This window comes from Manihot esculenta, chromosome 1 (assembly GCF_001659605.2).
Source record: "Manihot esculenta cultivar AM560-2 chromosome 1, M.esculenta_v8, whole genome shotgun sequence".
In the NCBI taxonomy this organism is placed as follows: Eukaryota; Viridiplantae; Streptophyta; class Magnoliopsida; order Malpighiales; family Euphorbiaceae; genus Manihot; species Manihot esculenta.
In genome coordinates, this window is record NC_035161.2 from 32753510 (window position 1) to 32774386 (window position 20877).

Here is a 20877-nt window from a genome sequence, read left to right on the forward strand (position 1 = left end):
GAGAAAACAATTAAATAATGCAGCTTAACATTTTAATTTATTTTATAATTTTTTATAAAATTAATTTAAAGAAATTGTATTTAATTTTTATAATATAACAAAACTCACTAATAATTTTTTATTTAAAAAATATATTAAAATATTTATAATATTTTAAAAAATTACTAATTAATTATTATATTAATTTTAATAGTTGAATATAGTATTTATTTTTATAATTTTAAAAAATTTATTAATTAATCGTTTAAATTATTAAAATATTTATTAATTAATTTTTTTATATTATAAATATTTAAAAATTTGTATATTTAATAATAAAAATTATTAAAATAATTAATTAATAAAATTTTTAAAATTTTAAAGATATTTTAACATATATTTTTAAAAAAAATTAACCAATAAATTTTAATATACTAAGTTTTAATATATTATAGGTATTTTTTTAATTTAAATTATTTTATAATTTCAAATGAAAAATATTTCCTCTATATATATGTTAATTTTTATAACTTATTAATTAAAGAAAATCCTCAAGAAAAATTTAGAACCGTCTTCTTGAATACTATAATTACAATCCCATCGCCGTGACTATGCCGCCGCTTCTTTGCTGATTCTCAATTGAATCACAGAACTCCGATCCAAGAATCAATGCATCTTATCTCCTAATGCTAATTTTCTCCAACTGCTACCCAATTCTCACAAAACAAATCAAACCCTAGCTCACTTCAGTTGTCATCATCATGGGTGATTACAACGATGCCTTCATGCGCAACCAAAACGCCGCCGTTCGAGGCACCACCAAGGGCCAGAACCGCGCTAATGTTCTCCAGCTCAAACTGGTTTGTTGCCTTTTTTTTTTCCCTTAGATTGGCATACCCTAGGTTTTCATTTTGCATTTGTAGCGTCTACATCTCGGTATGTTTAGGTTCTTAACTTTTGTGCGGATGGCGTGGTTCTCTGAATAATGATTGGGAAAATCGTGTGATTTTTGGGATGTTGAACATAAATTCTATTTTCTTGATTTTGCAGATTGGGCAAAGCCACCCGACTGGTTTAACAGCTAATTTGTTGAAGCTGTTTGAGCCTCGACCTCCGTTGGAGTTTAAACCTCCTCCAGAGAAGACAAAATGCCCCCCATATACTGGTATAACTTTTTGTTTTATGCATATCTTGGAGGTTTCTTTTTGTTTGATGTTTTTTCCAAACTTGTGTTTTCCATTTTAGGCATGGCCCAGTTTGTCAGTCGGTTTGCTGAGCCTGGGGATCCTGAGTATGCTCGGCCCGTCCAGGAAGCTGAAACTCCTGTAAGTTTTCATTTCCCAGAGGACAGCACTTCTTTAAAGCTTCTTCCTATCTAGATTCCACAGTTTCTGTTTGAGTTGATGTCTTTGTGGTTTTTGAATGTTTGCTTGATTATCTGCCTGATATTTCTTTCTAATTTTGTTTGCTGAAGTGAAACAATTTTTTTGTACCATATGCTTGATTGGTATGGCGTGGTGGTGGGAACAGAGAAATAATCAATAAATTAGACCTGTTTATTGGCGCTTTATAAATCCTGATATGCATTTCTACATTATGCTCCGTTACACAAAGTCAGATACCGAGGAGTTGAGTTTCACTTGTAAAATAGTCCTACTATAGAGATCATAGCATTAAGTTAATGGGCTGGTTTAGAATCTGCTATATTTGACTCGTTGGAATTTGGCACTTCTCTCTCTCTCTCTCACATGGATGACCAGTTTTGTGTTCCACAAAATTTTTTTTTTACTGTGTTCTTAATGGATCCAGGCACAAAGAAGGGCTAGAATTCATAAGTTACGATTAGAGAAAGGTGCTGAGAAGGCTGCTGAGGAGCTTCAGAAATGTAAGATTGCCTTTCTTGCTATTATTTATTAGAGATTTGGTTATTTGACTTATGCTAGTGTATAATATTGTTTTATTTTTTGTTGCTTGTCAGATGATCCAAATAATGACCCAAATGTTTCAGGAGATCCATACAAGACATTGTTCGTTGCTAGGCTTGTAAGTACTATTTTTCTGTTTTAGATCAATTTTCAGCATTCAGGTGTACAAAAAACACAATGTCAGATGACTGATTTGTTTATATCTTTTTGCAGAATTATGAGACAACAGAGAGTAGGATTAAAAGGGAGTTTGAGTCTTATGGACCAATAAAACGGGTAGGTATTTTTGAGTATGCCCAAGCGGATTTGGTAAGAGGTTATGCAGCAGCATATGTAAATGTTTCCCAATGAACTTTTTCTCCTTTTACAAATCATAGTTTTTGAAAATCTTGAAGTTTACTCATGTTTTCTATATTTTTAACTAAATAAAAGATTTTCAATGTGCTAAAGTCTTTTCATCATCTCTATATTTTCTAATATTCCTCAGTTGAACCTCTGATAATTCGGAGTTATAGCTTTGGCTCTTGTAAGATTATTTTGAACTCCCTTTTAGCCAAACTTGAATTTTGTAGAGTATCACAGTTGCAACAGTTGTATGTTGGTGGTAAGTGTAATTAGTCATGCATATTGAGCATCTATATGAAAAGGAGAATGTTGAGCATCTACCTATTTGTGTAGTATCATTGATGGAGTTTGCAATTAATAGCACAGGTATCACTTGCCTATTTTACTGGTAAAGGAACGAATTTTTTCACTGATCCTTTGATAACTCTGGTTTACGTGTAGTTTGGTTTAGAAATCATCATCAGATGGGGGAATCCTCTTGTTTCTAGGTATTGTTTTTAGTATTAAGGTGGTTCATGTTAAGAGATCCCTGGTAAGGGGGTTGTTCACTTTCTATTCCATAAGTAGAAAATTTTCTTCCTCTTTTCTTACAATCCATTCCAATTACAACGATGTTCTTCATACTGCCGGCAAGGCTGGAAAATTATGTTGAGCTGAGTAAGTAATATACTGTGCCTTTTAGCCTTTATTTTCAAGCAACAAAAGGAGACTGTAACCTGTCCTTCTCCCTATGCTGGGTAAAACATGTCGGGAGTATTAGCATCTCTTTCTCTCTATTCGTGTTTTTTCCTTTTTGTAATTCCCTGCTACTAAATTTTATTTTTGGCTTCAAAGGCTATCAAAAACATATCAGCAGTTGAGAAGATGTTCTGGTATTTGCTATTTTATTTATAACTATATTATTATTTAAAGCATTTGTTCCCTGGTAAGGGGGTGTTGGTCTGTTCAAGAATTGGTAAATTTGCCTCGAACTATCAGTTTTTTTTCTGCAACTCTTGCACTGGTGGTGATGCATCTCGCGATTGGAAGCCCTATGATTAAAAGGTGAGCACGGCTAATGAGGCTCATTGCCTGTCTGCCGTGCCATTTAGGTTGTTGTAGTTTTACTGTTATATACTTGGAAGAGTTGTCACTTAGTTGTATAAAAATGAACAGCAAATACTCTGGTATCATTCAAAAAATTTCTAACCCCTACATGCTTTTCAATTGTTCTTCTGCTTTGAGCATTGCAGGTCCGACTGATTACTGATAAAGTTACAAATAAACCTAAAGGCTATGCTTTCATTGAATATATACATACTCGCGACATGAAAGGTTTGATTTATATATTGGGCCTGTAAATGTTTGCTGATATACTTTGCCATGTTTCCCTTATCGGTAGTTGTATGCATGTCAGCTGCATATAAGCAAGCTGATGGGAGGAAGCTCGATGGCAGAAGGGTACTTGTGGACGTTGAGCGGGGCAGAACTGTTCCAAATTGGCGGCCACGCCGACTGGGTGGTGGACTTGGAACAACACGGGTTGGGGGTGAAGATGTTAATCAGAGGCATTCGGGAAGGTAATTTCTCCGATTTACAGCACTTTCCAGATTGTTGCATGTGGATGCTTTAGTCCACTGCAATTTGGATGTAATTTCTTCTTTTGGTGCTTATTTATTTTGGATGCAGTGCCCATCATTTAAAGGAAAAAAAAAATTGAATGTGAGGAGTTTATGGTCTATAGACTTTATACATGCATGTAAAGAGGGATATATGTTCTTATATGAGTTGGTGGAATATATTTGATTTTGACATTGTGTGCATTGGAATAATTTACATCATCTATTCTCAGCCTAACGCTGTTTAATGTCCTTTAGTGAGTTCAACAGTGCTATTTTCCGAGTATGAGTTGTTGAATTTTATTAATGTTGAGATTGAAGATACATTCATGTGACATTACAATGCTTGTCTGGCTTGGAATTTATTGACGTTCTCAACTTTCATCAGAGAGCTACAACAGTCAGGAGGATCATCTCGATCTGAGGAGCCAAGGGCGCGAGAAGATCGTCATAGTGAACGGTGAGTTGTCATTTTCCTTGTCTCATACAACCTGCTAGCATATCTCCTGGGTATTCTTCTGTTTGCTTCTAGTTGTCGCATGTTTATTTGGAGGTTGAAGAGGTCATCGGAAGTCTATGGCTCTGGCTCTATCCCATAAAACTGGTGTTTTAGCATAAAATTTTTTCTGTTATGTGTTCATTGTTGGATGAGCTTCACATTCTCTCGTTTACATTATTATGTTCCTATTTTGTAGTTTGACAGTTTCATCAGTGTGTGTTATGTAGTTGACTGATATTTGTTATGCTGCAAATACTGATGTCTTCCTGTACATCTGTATCTTAGGGACAGGGAAAAATCTCATGAAAGAGGAAGGGACAGAGAGAGGGAACAGGAGAGATCTCGTGAGCGCTCCCATGACAGGCCAAGGGAACGTGACCATAGAGAAGATAGGCACCACAAAGATCGTGACAGGGAGAAGGACCGGGATAGGGAGAGAGAACGTGTGCGTGAACGTGATCGTGATCGAGAACGTGTGCGTGAACGTGATCGAGGCCGGGACCGTGGTCACGACTATGAGCGTGATCGTGATAGAGAGCGTGGACGAGAATATGATCGTGATCGCCCCCGGGAGAGGGAGAGGGAGAGGGATTATGAAGGTGGTGACCACGATCGTGGACGTTCCCATGAGAGAGATGATTATGATCGTGTTGACTCGAAACACGAGAAGGATCGCCGTGCTGAAAGGGACTATGATCATGCTGAGCCAGAGGATGACCTTGGTTGGTATGAACAACCTGAGCAGGGACGCAGGAGGCCAGATGCAGAGCATGATCAGCGTTATGATCATTATGAACATCACCGAAGTAGGGGTCAATATGATCACATGGATGTTCAAGGTGACCATGACCGTTATGATCAATATCCTGGCCATGATCCTGATCGTTATGATCAAATGGACGATGATGATTATCATTATGATCGTAGAGCATCCGAGTCACGTGAAAGAGATCATGAATATCAGCGCTCGGAGAGGTCACTTTCCCGGGACTATGACAATTGAAAGTGCAACTTTACTGTAATTTGCTTGTCACCGACGTTAACGGAAGCCCATTTTGCTCTAGTGCTCTTTGCCTTTGTGAGTGAGTTTAGGTGGTGGTTTTGTTGTCTTTTGCTTTAAAAATTGGCGGTTGGACTTCCATTTGATTTTGCAAGTTAATAGGATTAAAGGATATTTGGTTGTTTTGTTGGAGTTCGTTCCTAAATCTGAAACGAATCGGGTTGCTTAGCTTCTGCTGCCAGATTGCAATATCAACTTATGCTGTATTAGAATTTAGCATGTTAGAGTGGTATTCGCTTGACTAGATTTTACATTGAGCAATGAGGTAAACCATACAAATGCATTTATGTATATTGCGTTACCTCTCAAATTCATGCTAATTTGTTTGTAATACATTGTGGTTGATTTTCATCCAAAGTTTTTGGTACTGTTCTTTTACACGATTGCCTGTGTAGGTGGAATGCCTTCACCAGGGATATTTAGGACTTCTTTTCCTCTGTTGTTGCATGTGTTAGCTCCTGTGGGGTTGCATAAGAATGTGTGTTGCATGTGTGAGCTCTTGTGGGGTTGCGTAAGAATGTGTCGGAAATTGGTGGATGTAAGAGCTGTATCAGTATGTTTCTATACGAAGGATGTCGTCTCCCAAAAGATATCCAACACTAGGCTGATTTAAATAAAAAAATTTCCAGAACTGTGCAAGTTCTCTTAGTTTAACCACTGAACCATTTAGAAGCCACAATCTGTTGATTGCTCAATTTGGCAAATTCTTAGAATTGTTTAACTCAATTATGCTCGCTGTCGCTGGCCCCCCTTGTCGGTCGAGGACGTTGTAATGTGCCAGCCTGGTACTAATCAAAATGCTACATTTGGAAGTATTTGAAAATGAAAAGGTGGAATTACTATTTAATATCTATATTAGGGAAAATTTAGTAGTTGGTGTCTTTATTTTATAAATATATTAAAATATTTTCAGTGTTTTAAAAAAATTATCAATTAGTTATTCATTAATTTACTTTTGATAGGAAAAAATTAATTAATATACTTTTTAGAAATTTAAAAAATTAGTTAATGAATTTTTTAAAATTATAAAAATTAAATAATAAAATATTGAACATTGAAAATTAATCAGTCGATTTTTTAAAATATTAAAAATATTTTAATATATTTTTAAAAATTGAGCCAATAGTTAATAAGTTTTCGGTATGTAATTTTTTTTGGAGTCTTAAAACTTAAATTTTTGTAAATTTCACCTCCCTAATATTATTGCTCCTAGACCTGGTGGACTGATTGCATGATTTGATGTACCCTCAAACTCGGGCGAAAATGTAAACTACTAATCAAAACCTGAGAGGCTGCAACACAATTCAGATAACATCAAATTATCAACAGTAAAGGAGAATGCTTTGTGATTCTTTTTCTGTATGCAGGTGGAGCAGCCATTAAAACATTGAAGAGCTGTGAAGTTTCTTAGCTACATGCCATAAAACGACTAGCAGCATTTGAGTACCACTTGTTTCTGATATTTTGGCGTTTTGTTGCCTCTCAGTCCGCACAGTTACTAAAATTTCTGACATCGTACAGTAACTATACGCTGCTTCTTGGAAATTTCCTGGTCCTACGTTTTTGACATTATAAGGTTCCTTGATGAAGGTGTCTGCCACTCCAACAAAGTTTGAATAAGAATGATCAGGTACAGAATATTGTCGTTGGGATGAGATTGGATTATGCTTATTAATGTATATTAACAAAAGATATATAATTATTTTTACAAATGTTTAGATTCAATTCAAAATTAATAGGTTTTGGTTATATGAATTCTTCGTTCATCCTATCTGATTTAGGCTACCTCATTGTAATTATGGTGATACTGAAAATCTGTGAAGAAGTTGTTAAGCTTCTATCATAACATCAATAGAGAAAATGTTAAGTAGTTAGTTGGTGTTGGTGCTAAAAATGAAAAAGTTGTTAACTTTAACTTGCAAGAAATTAGTTATGCCAAAACCATTCTTGAATATTAGAGTTCTTGTAAGCAAAGAACCATCCAAAAATCAAATTGACATCTAAAACTTACTCTTATTAGTGAATGATGCATAGTAAACATATCAGCTAATACTTGCTTAACTTCACCTTCCACGAAATTGCAAGATGAGATGCCTTGCACAAGGTAGAGGGCTTAATTAGGCTCAAAACTTGGCAGATGAAACCAACAACAGTAACCCATTTCTTTTTTATTTATTTATTTATTTATTTCCTTCGTCAAATTTAAATATTCATTCCATCCTGGCCAAATTGAACAATCTCACCCATTCAAATAATTAAAAAAATAAAAAAATAGTGAAGGAGAGGAAAACAATGAAAGTGCTTATATATATATATGGCATTACATTAGGTAGGTACTCTTGAGTACGCTTCTTATTTGTTTCATGCTTCTCTCCGCCTGCAGCAAGCTTGTACCGTTGCTTTTACCAGAGAGAGAGAGATAAACACAGAAGAAAAAGTTCAAACTAATCCAAGGGAAAACAATTACATTGAAACCCATAATTGCCTCCCACCTCTTTTAACATTTTCAGTTTCACAGCCCAAAAGATGGAGCTCAGTAAGCTGCAGAGAGCTTCAGCAATGGCAGCATTAGTGTTATTCTTTGTTTTAGCTATGACGGTCAATTTCACTAGTGCAGAGAGACTGTTGAAAGAGCAAAAACAACAAGTTTTGGTTGAGAAAAAAACGAGCAAGCCTGGTTTTCTAGTGAAAATGTCTAATTTCCTTTGGCAGAGTGACAAGACTTCTTATGAGCCTGTTTGGCCGGTAAGAATTTGCCATATGTTCTTGTGTTTGATTATCTGAAACAAGTTTTTGTCGTCTGAATAGTTTTAATTTTGTTGGTGGCCTGAACAGGAGATGGAGTTTGGTTGGAAAATCGTCGTAGGATCAATAGTTGGATTCTTTGGTGCAGCATTGGGCAGCGTTGGTGGAGTTGGAGGTGGTGGAATTTTTGTGCCAATGCTCACTTTGATCATTGGTTTTGATCCCAAATCTTCCACTGCCATCTCTAAGTGTAAGTAACATTTATGCACCAATAGAGAACTGGAACTCAAACCTTGGTTCTCATGGAAAACAAGCTAATTTTTCCTGATTGCAGGTATGATCATGGGTGCTGCAGGATCAACGGTGTATTACAACCTGAGACTCAGGCACCCAACACTTGACTTGCCTCTCATAGACTATGATCTGGCCTTGCTTTTTCAACCTATGCTTATGCTAGGAATCAGCATTGGAGTAGCATTCAATGTCATGTTTGCTGATTGGATGGTCACAGTTCTGCTTATTATTCTCTTCATAGGTAAATGCAACATTTATTAAACACATTTTCTGAACTATCTGTTTTCTTATTAAAAAAAAGATTATATGATGAGTAATCACTCTAAAACTCATGGCAGGTACATCGACTAAAGCTTTATTCAAAGGGATAGATACATGGAAGAAAGAGACAATTATGAAGAAGGTAAAGTTTTCTCCTTGGTGATTCCTGAGCTGTTATTTGTCTATTCCATTATTTTCTTGCTTATTGGTTCAAGATTCTGGTTGACATTCAGGAAGCAGCCAGGCAATTGGAATCAGAGTCCAAACCAAGTGGTGAGAGCTTATGATGACTTTCATGCATAATTTCCTGCAAAAATACTCTTTTTAGAATTTTCAATGAGGAAATTGACAGATAAGATTCAAATTTACATCTAAAAGAGGTTTTTGTTAACTTAAACAATTTGCAGATGGTGAAGGACAAGATTACAAGCCCCTGCCAAGCAGTCCGGCTGCAGTCCCACATGAGGATGAGGTGAGCCAAGAAAACTGCTTCTTCAAAAACAGCAATGTCGTTTCAACAAATTATAATCACAATTGCTTCCTCTTCTTCATCCAGGTCCCCCTATTGCAAAATATTTGCTGGAAAGAGTTAGCACTGCTGGTTTATGTATGGGTGGGCTTTCTGGTTGTTCAAATTGTTAAGGTAAGCTATTATATTCCATATTGTTACAAGAAACCAGCTCTTTGTCAATCTTTGCCTTGGTGTCGGTTAGCAATTCTGCCTTCAAATTTAGCGTTGTCTGAACTAGGACTTAAAACTCTGAAGCCATGGAGCTGCCCTCAAGTTTACTGATCTTGTTGCTTTTGTGTATCTCTCTTTGCAGTCATACGTTAAGACCTGCTCCATCACGTACTGGGTTCTCAACGCTCTGCAGGTAAATTCTGAAACTTGAAGCTGTGGATTTATTACAAAATTACATTTGGCATGAACAAGCAAGTAGAGGAGCAAAAACCAGCTATAGATATCGAGCATTTCTTGTCAAGTGAAGCAAAAGAATGGCTAGTGCCTCACATATATTAAAAGCAGCAGACTTTTCTTATCACTTTTGGTTCTTTAGAGTATAAACTGGAAGAGAAAAGTTGTAATTGCTAGGCTTCTAGCAGAAAGGGACAAAACCTGACTGCAAAATTGTCTCAGGAATGGAAAGAATTGAACATGATAGTTTGATGCTTAACAGGTACCAATTGCTGCCTCAGTTACACTTTTTGAAGCCATGGGCTTGCGAAAAGGGACCAGAGTGATAGCTTCCAAAGGAAAGGAAGTAACAAACTGGAGGTTTCTTCAGATTCTGCTCTACTGTTCATGTGGGATAGTGGCTGGCATGGTGGGTGGACTCCTAGGCCTAGGAGGTGGCTTCATCTTGGGACCTCTCTTCCTTGAATTAGGAATTCCTCCTCAGGTACACCCATATCACTAAACCTCTTCAAACATTCAAAAGATACACATCATCAGAAACACGACCCCTTTTCAGGTGGCAAGTGCAACATCAACCTTTGCAATGGTCTTCTCATCTTCAATGTCAGTTGTACAATACTACTTCCTCAATCGTTTTCCGATCCCTTATGGTAAGTGAAAGTAACAGGATGATTACTTCTTCTGAAAACAAATCAAGCTCACCTTCTGCAACTTTTGCTGCAGCTTCTTATTTTGTTTTGGTTGCAACAATTGCTGCCTTGGCCGGCCAGCATGTAGTCAGAAAGATCGTTGCTCTTCTTGGAAGAGCATCAATAATCATCTTCATACTGGCATTGACAATTTTTGTGAGCGCAATCAGCTTAGGTATAAGTATCTCCAAAGTCTCAAAAAAGTTGAATTAATATTGTGAGTAGAAGATAATGTGTGTGCTAAGCTTTGGTCCTGGATGATGCTGCAGGTGGAGTGGGAATAGCAGACATGGTTGAGAAGCTGGAGAATCAAGAGTACATGGGATTTCAAAATCTTTGTTATCAGTAAGCAGGTTGAATTGTATGAGGATTGCAGAGTGGGATTTTTCTCAGCAGATGTTTCAAAATTAATCCACACTGCCATCTGCTAATAGTCTCCAATCTCTCCATTTCTTAATTTTCAATTAAAGATACATACGTGTCATTGAACTTTTCTTTAGTTATTTGTATAATTATCAGCTAAAACTTCCACAGCTGAGCTTCTTCAAGGTTTTCCTCTTGCATCATATTAGAAATGGAATGAATGATTTAGCTTGCATAATGATGGGAAGCATAAGAGCGAGAGGGAGGTTCATTATTCTATTTTCAAACTGGAAATAAAGCCAAGTGCGCTGCAGTTGGGGTGTTGGGCAGCGGAGCTTGTCAAGCTTTTCACAATTTTATATTACTATTTCCATGCCTTTGTATAAAAAGACGATAACACTTGTTTCCATTTATACCGACACTCACCGTTTTCATATCCTTGTGTTCGTGGTTCTCTTCTAGGTTTAGTGTTTAATTTATAATAAAAATTATACTTTTTTAAAATTATAAATCTAAAATATTAATCAACTAAATAATATATTAATTATAAATATAATTAATTATAATAATACACTCACATATTTAACTTAATAATAAATTTATTTAATAAAATTGAATGTCTCGTATTTACAATTAGTCAATCTTAAAAATTTCTAATGACAACTAAACTAGTAAATAAATTTGATAAAATCAAATTAATTATTATTCAGTAATTAAAATTAAAATTAGGATTTATACTTTTTTTATATATAGCATAAAATTGAAAATGTGAAAACTTAAACATGAATGTTTTAAGTGAATTATCTAGATTAAATTATTTTATCGTTTAATAAAAATTTAATTCGTAAGTTATTTAAAAATTAAAAATTTCAAAATAAATTCATTTAAGTGTATGTTTTGAAATCTTAAAAAATAATTAAACTATTCAATTATATTTAGAATTGTATAAGATAAAGTAGTTATTTAAGTAATATAACAACATAATTCAATTTAATAGTGAAGTTACTTATTTATAAATTTTATTATAATTTTTAAAACTTTAATTTTAATTAATAAAAACATTTAAAAGGAAAAAAAGAAACATGTCGAATCATAACAGAATAAAGATTTTTTGGTCTTTTAATTTTTTTTTTATTGTAATAATATTATTTTAAATTTTTTTATATTATAATAAAATATAAATTCACTGTTATAATTTTATTTTATTTTTAAGAAAATATTTAAAATACCTTTTTAGTATTAAATTAAAGGATAAAAATTATAAAATAAAAACTAAGATGGTAATTTAGTAATTTAATCCATAACCCAGGGCAAATATTCAACCTCTGTTTTCCCGCCCATAGACCCTATAGAAATCCAATCACCTGTATACATATATATTAAAATAAAAAACCACTTATTCATCAATTAATTTGTTTATTACACACTCGGTCTTCCCTCTTCTTTCCTGCTGCCTTCCACTTCTCTCTGTAATCTTCTCTCTCTATTTCATTCTCTTGCTCAGAAAAGCTAAGCTCACTGTAATCTTCTGTCTCTTTGTTTCATTTTCATTTATGACTTTCTGAATGTTGTGCTTTTATTTTTTGTCAAAATCCCAAAGTTTCTCCAATTTATTCTAGTAATGGCCTCATGGGGTTGCTTCTAGCCCTAGGGTTCTTCAGTTTCCTGGAGGTGGCTATGTTTGAGAGTGTTGCGTGTGTATGTGTGTTTTTGGAGTACTAGTTCTAGTTTTTTACTTTTTATTTTTTAGGGCTTCAAATGGTGGCCGAGAACGAGATGAAGAATGACGGCTCTGCTAATTCTCCGACATCGGTTCTTGAAGACGAGGTTTGTTATCGTTATCGTCATCGCTCTCTCCTTTTCTTTTTGTTACTTAACTAAAATGGTTTGGAGTTTCGCTTTGTGGTCTGTTTGGCTCTTGGGAAACGAGGAATGGGAAAGTGGAATGTCTGTATCTTTTGTTTGGTTTTTGGGAGGAATCAGAGAAAGAACGGTGCTAGAGAACGGCTTCATTTTCTAGGCTTTACAAGCATTTCTTTTTTCCAATAAAAAATTAGGGGGCTATTGCTGTTTAGAAGTCTTCTGGGTTTTCAGGTTGTTTGGCAGTTGATGCACGTCCATTAGGTCTCCTCGTAATGCTATTTGGTTCGAATTCATGCTTTATAAGAGTATGTATAGATGCGAATGTTATCAAAAGAAAGTTTATTTTTTTAATAATGTCAAATTTATATCACGTGGGAAAGGTAAAGAAATACTGGCACTTTTTGTGTATTTTTAAAATATTTTTCGATGCTTGATGAGTCTAACCAAACTTCGCCTTTTGTTTTTTGATTTTAGAATAGCATAATGAAAAGGAAAAATAAAATAAAACAAAAACAAAAAGACCCGACCAAATGGAGATTTTCTTATTTCAAAAGTATATATTCTGATACTAATACTTTCCTATGCCTTTGTTTAGATAATTTAATGGTTGTTTTTCTGTCCAAACATTTGATGCAACAGGGACCACATTTGAAACTTACTGAGATTTAATTCTTTGGTTTGTCATGCAAGTCCATTGTGTCCCAGCATGCATAATCTTCTTGTGATCTGTAATCAAGGTTAAACTTTATAAGTTTACCTTGTTAATTCATTCCTGAGCCTAAAATGTTGTTAATATTGCTGTTAAGTTACATATTTATGATTTTTTGTGGCAAGTGTCTTCATTTGTTTTATTTGTTAATATATGTTTTTTAATTTGTAGGAGAATTGCAATGACAAAACTGGAGACAACTTGGAAAAAGATGTCCTTCTAGCTGCAAAAAATGGTGATTCTTCTCTTGTATCAAAAGCCATGGCAGAGGAGGAAGAAAAGCTGTTGGAAGCTCGAATAAGAGAAGAAGCAGAGAAAGAGGAAGAGCTAGAGGAGGCACCTCAGTTAAATGACACCCAGTTTACCAAATTAGATGAGCTTCTGAATCAAACACAACTATACTCAGAGTTCTTGCTGGAAAAGATGGATGAAATCACTCGTGTATCCTATCAGACTCCTTTTTAGATGAATCTCTTTTGGTTGGTAGCTAGTTTTTCTTATTCCTGTCTAAATTCAATCTATGTTTTTGCATTTGCCAGAATGGAGTGGAGCTGGAGAGTGAAACTACTGACAAAAAGAGGGGTCGTGGCTCAAAAAGAAAAGCTGCTGCACAATACAATTCTGTAATTCTTCCTATGCTTCTTAATCTTGTTTATTATTTTTTTGGTAGTTTTAATGTAATACACACACACACACATTTAGGTATTTAATCTATGCCACCTGTGAATTGTGCTAATTCTAATTTTGGTCATTAGACAGTAATCAATTAAATGTGAGGAAGATGACAATCAATTTACACTTTTGTGTTAGAGATGGTATGTTTAGTGTTCATATAGTAGGGTTTTATAGTTAATATTAGAAATTTAATGAAGCACATAGATCACCTACAAAAGATGATTTTAAAGAGTAGAAATCCGAATATATAAGAGCGTCGGTTGATTGAAAGGTGAAACAGCAAATATTTTTGGTGAAACTATTGTTAAGTGATAAACATGATTAGATTCCTAGTCCTTAGGTATTCCATGAGTACATGTGTGGGAGCATTTATGTCCTTTAGTTCTTGAAAATAATGACAAATGCTGTGACATGCTTTTAGGGGAAAGCCAAGAGGGCTGTTGCTGCGATGCTGACAAGATCTAAAGAAGCTGAAAAGACTGAAGATGGAAATCTGACCGAGGAAGAAAGACTTGAGAAAGAGCAGAGAGAGCTAGTACCCTTGTTGACTGGAGGAAAGTTGAAATCCTATCAAATTAAAGGTGTGAAATGGTTGATTTCTTTGTGGCAAAATGGGCTGAATGGGATCCTTGCTGATCAAATGGGATTGGGAAAAACTATTCAAACAATTGGTTTCCTTGCACATTTAAAAGGAAACGGCTTAGATGGTCCTTATATAATAATTGCTCCTCTCTCTACCCTCTCAAATTGGGTGAATGAGATTTCAAGGTAAACTCTTTACTTGCTCTTTCATGTGAACTGACATTAAGTGAGATTTGATCGTTTAATTATGAAATTTATTTTTTTCTCTATGAATTTGTTCAATTAGGTTTGCTCCCTCTATAAATGCCATTATCTATCATGGCAACAAGAAACAAAGGGATGAGATAAGGAGAAAATACATGCCTAGATCTATTGGGCCCAAGTTTCCCATTGTTGTCACATCTTATGAGGTTGCTTTTTTCGATGCAAGGAAGTATTTGAGGCATTACAATTGGAAATATGTTGTGGTTGATGAGGTTAGCATTCTAATGATTTGTAGATTTTACTAATCCTCTTATGTTCTTGACATTTTGTCTGCTTAAATTGAAATGTAAAAAGCACCAAGAGAAGTTTTTGTTTCCCTTTATGAAGAGGTGCATTTGCCTAGTGTGGTAAAAAAAACATGGTTAAAGTAGCACTCACTCATCTTTTGTTGTTTTGTATTAAATTACAAGGAAATTATTTTGGGTCGATGATTTCATGGTATAAATGAGTTGATGATTTCATGGTTATGTTTAAAAAAATTCTGTTATTTTGGCATATTCTAATAATTAATTATTTATGGACTAAAAGTTGTTTATGTTTGAATTTAGATAGATGTTGGAATGGCACTAAGCCCTAAAAGGCTCTAATTTTCAATTGTTTGCATTGAATGTCAATAATTTCTTGCATCTTGAAGATTGGCGCCTTACTTTGTGAAGTTTACACTTGCTCTTTGCAGTTAATCTCTAAGGGACCATAGTGCCTATTGATAGTTTGTCCTTTTTAACGACCTGATTCTTCCAAAGTCCTTTTTTTCTCTGGTTATTCTGACCAAATTTCCTCTTGAAGGGGCACCGGTTGAAAAACTCAAAATGCAAATTGCTGAAGGAATTGAAACACTTAGCTATGGAAAATAAGCTTCTGCTAACTGGGACACCTCTGCAGAACAACTTGGCAGAGCTATGGTCGTTGTTAAATTTCATTTTGCCTGATATTTTCCAATCCCATGATGAATTTGAGTCGTGGTAAGCTAGTTTAGTCTTTATTATATATTTTTCCCTACATAATTTTGGTAGACCTTGAAAATGCATTCGTCTTGAAATGTAACTTGTCTTTTCTTACAATTTTGCAGTAGATAATGTAATCATGGTCCCATGCTCCATATATACTACTATGTCTACCTAGAATTTCTGTATGAAATGGAAGTGCCCTTAGTTTGTTAGTGATGGCATGAACTGAAGTTTGGATTCATTTATATCAGATTAAATATGTAGAACTTCTCAATAGATATAATCTTGTAGATTATTTGCTTTGTTGCCAAAACATGTGTTTCAAAAACATTTGGGGGAACAATAAGCCTAGTATACAACAGTGCATCCATGAGCTAGATAGTCTCTCTTCGAATTTGTATTTTTGGGGACATATATAATTTCCTATGTTTTTTTTTTTCAGTATTTGTGAAAACAATGGATAAGACAATCAGATTATTAATCTGTCTTGTTGATTTGTCAATGTGTTCCCTTTCATCCTTTGATTTATAATATTTAGTAAAGGGCACTGCAATAGTATTGGGTTGTGTATAATGTTATTTAGACTTATGTTTGTGATTGATGTCTCAGTGCCATTTTCCTCTCCCATATCACCCTCTTATTTTGTTCATTTACAATTTGAGTTGGTCTTGTGTATTGGATTTCATTTGGTTGAAGGAACCATCTTCCAAAATGTCTGGCAATGAAACATCCTTGCACTTGGGTAAGTAGTGTTCATCAGTAAGCCTCACTGTCACTTCCCATTTCATGTACATTAGAGGGTGCATCCTTCTCCTTAAGGTAAGGGTGGAAATGTAAAATTCCTTTACAAAGGTTGAAGAATATGCTGTTTTTGGCATGAAACACAACAGTTCCTTTCATGAGAGGCAAGGATTATATATGATAGCACTAGTGCCTCGCTGATTTGGCCTGATCAATTCTGTAATTAGTAGCTTGGCTTTGTGTTCAGGTTTGATTTGTCAGGAAAGAATAATGGTGAAGCAATGAAAGAGGAATTAGAAGAGAAGAGAAGGGCACATGTAAGTGTCCTTGCCAACAATGCAATTAGTTTTTATAAGACCATTCTACATGATATGGTGAACATCTGAGTTGTCGCATTCAGGTGGTAGCTAAACTTCATGCCATATTGCGTCCATTTCTCCTTCGGAGGATGAAGGCTGACGTTGAATGGATGCTTCCTCGGAAGAAAGAGATAATTTTATATGCTACTTTGACTGAGCATCAGAAGAACTTTCAGGATCATTTAATCAATAAGACTTTGGAGGGCCATTTAAGAGAGAAGCTGGATACAGGTATTTGATTACTTTCAATTGTGAGAGAACCACTTTATACTATTTCTTGTAAAGGTTCCCTCCTCCCCTCCCCCCCCCCCCCCCCTCTTCCTTTTTCTTTTGCTTTCTCATATTTTATTTGATTATGATTTAGGATTGTCTATTTGGTACCGATAGTGACTCCATTTTATGATTTTTAGGACGTGGTTTGAAAGGAAAGCTCAACAATTTGATGATTCAGCTTCGAAAGAACTGCAACCACCCTGATCTCTTAGAATCAGCTTTTGATGGCTCATGTACTTGCTTTTAAATCTATTTTGTGCTTTTATTGTGAGTTCATGCTTTACAGATTCACTTGAGATTTTTTCCATTCTTGACAGATCTATACCCACCTGTGGAACAGATAGTTAGTCAGTGTGGCAAGTTCAGGTTGCTGGACAAATTGTTGAATAGGTTATTTGCACTTAAGCACAAAGTAAGGTTTAGATGTTAGAAAATTGTAATGTTTGTTTGTTTCTCACAAGTTTCCTACTCACCAACTGTCCCCTCCAAACAGGTCCTAATATTTACTCAGTGGACTAAGATCTTGGACATAATGGACTATTATTTTAGTGAAAAAGGTTATGAAGTATGCAGAATTGATGGCAATGTGAAGTTGGAGGAAAGGAAAAGACAGGTTGGTTCAATCACGGAATATTAATTTGTGTCATATAATTGCAGTTCTGTTCAACTTGGGCAAACAATCACAATTAAGTTTTTCTTTTCCTGAATCAGATCCAGGAATTCAATGATGTGAATAGCGACTATAGGATATTTCTTCTCAGCACTAGAGCTGGTGGATTGGGCATCAACCTTACTGCAGCAGATACCTGCATACTATATGATAGTGACTGGGTATTTTCTGATGTCGTTCTCTTGTTTTTCCATCAATTAAATAATGTGGAGCTCATTTGTTTACGTGCATCTGTATTCCAGAACCCTCAAATGGATTTGCAGGCCATGGACAGATGTCATAGAATTGGCCAGACCAAGCCTGTTCATGTTTACAGACTTGCAACAGCTCAATCCATCGAGGTATTTCAGTGCTGATCATTATTTGAGATAACACTAATTGGTATTGGGAGATTGACAAATTGTATGTTTACAGGTTCGCATTTTGAAAAGGGCATTTAGTAAGTTGAAGCTTGAGCATGTGGTCATTGGTAAGGGGCAGTTTCATCAGGAAAGGACGAAGCCTAATGTCATCAATGATTTGGAGGTTTGTTATATCTTGCTTGTCTCTCTTTTACTGATATTTTTTATTGTTTTGGTTGAGGTGATTGTGGCATATCTACTAACTGGTAGGGTTATATTTTCTTCCATTATATTTATAGTCATTTATTGTTCTATTTTTTAACTTATAGGGTTATATTTTCTTCCATTATATTTGCAGTCATTTATTGTTCTATTTTTGAACTTATTGCAATGATTGATTGATGAAATGACAGTTTGACTGTTGTAAATGTACTGAAAATGGAAAATGCCCTAGCACATCTAGGGCTGTGCACTGTTCTTGGGGAACTGGACCAAAGAACCGTATCGAACTGTACCAAAACTGAAAAAGAACCGATGTTGCAGGAACCTAACCGTACCAAACCGAACTTATTTAACTATTTGGTTCTGATCATGGTTACTTGTCAAGAACCGTACCGAAGAATCGATATTATAAATATGTTTTTTAAATGATTTTAGTGATATTATGGTTATATTATGTAATTTTAGTAATATATTTTATATCCTATATATTTTCAATATGATCTTATAATTTATATTACTAAAATTATAGGATTCTATTTAAGGAATTCAAATCTTAATTTTATAAATTATTAAATAATATATAATAGAAAATTGCAAATAAGTAAAGGTATAAACAAAATAGTTATTTGAGAGTTATTCCAAAATAAAAGTTTAGTTACTTGTGTGTGTATATATACTCTTTTTAATTATTTTTATATTTAATACTATCTAACTACTTTTATAAATTAAATTATTATTTAAATATGACACACACACCCTTAACTATTAAATAGTTACTAAAAATATTATAAAATAATCATATAATCTAATTAGTTGTTAAAAATTTTTAACAATATAATTTAATTAGTTAATCATAATTTATTCTATCTAAATAGGTTATATATATATATATATTATTTCAACTATAAATATATTAATCAATTTTTAATTTTTAATTATATTATATGAGTAAATCACATATTAATAATATAATATATCTTTATATATTAATTACATATGTATTTTTATATTAAAACTATATAATTAATAATTACATATAAAATAATATAATATTTTTACTGAGAATTAAATAGAATATATATTAATATTGATATTATTATTGTTTAAATATTAGTATTATTATTTCAATATTAGTTAGTTACTATTTTAAAATAAATGTAATAATATTATAATTTTATTTGCAAAAATCAAGATTTAAACTGAAATTAAAATTAAAGCTAAAGTTAAAAAAGAACCAAAATACGAACCGAAACCGTACTGAAATTTTACCGAAATTTTGGTTTCAAGTATGGTTCCTAAAAATGAAAGAATTGAAGGTTTAATTTCGGTTCTTGCAAAGTGCAAGAACCGTACCAGAACCGAACCAAACAACCCTAAGCACATCAGGCTAGATATTTAAAAAAAGCATGATAAGGGGAGTTAGAAATGAATAAGAGTTGTAATAAGAGATGATTAAAGGCTACAATTGTATAAAGATGTAACAAGTTAGGACAGTTTGTGATAGTTAGAAAATGAGCTGCAAGTTGGTAGATGAAGTTGAATTGGTGGGATTACATTTGAAAGAATAAGCTGTATGCATGACAGCTATGTAGCTGAAGAAAGGATATTCTTGATAACATATCAAGATTCCTATTCTTTTTCTCTTTTCTCTGTTTGCTTCTTCCTAATTTCTTTTTGGTCTATTATTCTCCTTTTGACCTGTGTTTCTGTATCTTTCTCTGTAACAGAGTTGTTAGGATTCTTGATCCTAACTCATGGTTGACTATATTGGGGGTGTGATTTGCTGATGTATTGGCTGCAAAAACAAGTTTCACTTGTTTTATTGGATTTACTTGCTAAATTTTGCAGGAAGAGGACTTGTTAGCACTGGTTCGAGATGAAGAAAGTGCTGAAGACAAGTGGATACAGACGGATATTAGCGATGAGGATTTGGAAAGGGTAATGGATCGCAGTGACTTGATCGGAGATTCAGCAGAAAATGATGTGGTTGACGGAGTCCCCCTTAAAGGGCCTGGTTGGGAGGTGGTAATACCGACTGCAACTGGGGGCATGCTTTCTACCCTTAACAGTTAACGAGTTGCTTTCAGTGGATTGGGATATATTTTTGCCATTTTGGGGTCGATATTGGGGGATGATTTGTTTTTTGAGAGCAGAATGTTGCTTTGGAAATGTCCTCCATTTTGGGGATTGTTACTTGCGGAAGGGGCTAGCTATAATTCTCAAGAAGTGATTTTTTGGTAATGTTCTAAATTAATCTGATGAATTATCATCTTCAGATACAATATGGAATAGTTGAAAAGCATTTGAATGCTTATCTAACCCGAAATCTAGCTGTCTGTACTTTTGTGACTGGTTCCTGGTACGGAAAGAAACTAGGAGTCTTCTGGTTGGTGAATTTGATTAACCTGCGTTAAAAAATAAATAAAAATCAATGTGGAGTTTCTGTTTTAAAATACGCCAGCCTTTCCAATTAGTACCTGTAGTATTTATGATTGTGGCGCTAAAAAGGTGATTTGCGATGGAGATTTTGAATTAAATAAAACGTAATTCATTAATT

At 34.3% G+C, this 20877-nt stretch overlaps 3 protein-coding genes across 6 annotated transcripts; all 3 read left to right on the plus strand.

Moving 5' to 3' along the window:
• The first annotated feature begins 525 nt into the window (after positions 1-525).
• LOC110601196 (U1 small nuclear ribonucleoprotein 70 kDa) lies at positions 526-5784 on the plus strand. Its single transcript, XM_021738248.1, has 10 exons — positions 526-839; positions 1030-1144; positions 1225-1304; positions 1789-1864; positions 1958-2022; positions 2118-2180; positions 3482-3563; positions 3646-3808; positions 4236-4307; positions 4632-5784. Exons 1-10 carry the CDS (start codon positions 741-743, stop codon positions 5347-5349), a joined length of 1533 nt encoding a protein of 510 aa, XP_021593940.1. The 5' UTR covers positions 526-740; the 3' UTR covers positions 5350-5784.
• Positions 5785-7639: 1855 nt separating this feature from the next.
• On the plus strand, positions 7640-11003 carry LOC110619063 (sulfite exporter TauE/SafE family protein 3). The gene is made up of 12 exons (XM_021762323.2): positions 7640-8151; positions 8242-8401; positions 8486-8686; positions 8784-8848; positions 8940-8979; positions 9114-9178; positions 9263-9349; positions 9531-9581; positions 9885-10106; positions 10179-10272; positions 10346-10486; positions 10581-11003. The coding sequence occupies exons 1-12, from the start codon at positions 7933-7935 to the stop codon at positions 10658-10660; spliced, it is 1425 nt and encodes a 474-aa protein (XP_021618015.1). The 5' UTR covers positions 7640-7932; the 3' UTR covers positions 10661-11003.
• Positions 11004-12055: 1052 nt separating this feature from the next.
• Positions 12056-20746, plus strand: LOC110609966 (ATP-dependent DNA helicase DDM1). 4 transcript variants are annotated; one of them, XM_043958225.1, is made up of 16 exons: positions 12056-12194; positions 12425-12501; positions 13418-13687; positions 13786-13869; positions 14343-14689; positions 14790-14979; positions 15554-15729; positions 16703-16772; positions 16856-17045; positions 17225-17320; positions 17405-17499; positions 17581-17700; positions 17799-17918; positions 18000-18098; positions 18172-18282; positions 20169-20746. In XM_043958225.1, exons 2-16 carry the CDS (start codon positions 12433-12435, stop codon positions 20391-20393), a joined length of 2262 nt encoding a protein of 753 aa, XP_043814160.1. In that variant the 5' UTR covers positions 12056-12194; positions 12425-12432; the 3' UTR covers positions 20394-20746. The 4 variants fall into 4 exon arrangements, with proteins under 4 accessions (XP_043814160.1, XP_043814167.1, XP_043814162.1 ...); XM_043958232.1 differs by lacking the exon at positions 20169-20746 and adding an exon at positions 20048-20161; XM_043958227.1 differs by having other exon boundaries at positions 12083-12143.
• Positions 20747-20877: the final 131 nt, after the last annotated feature.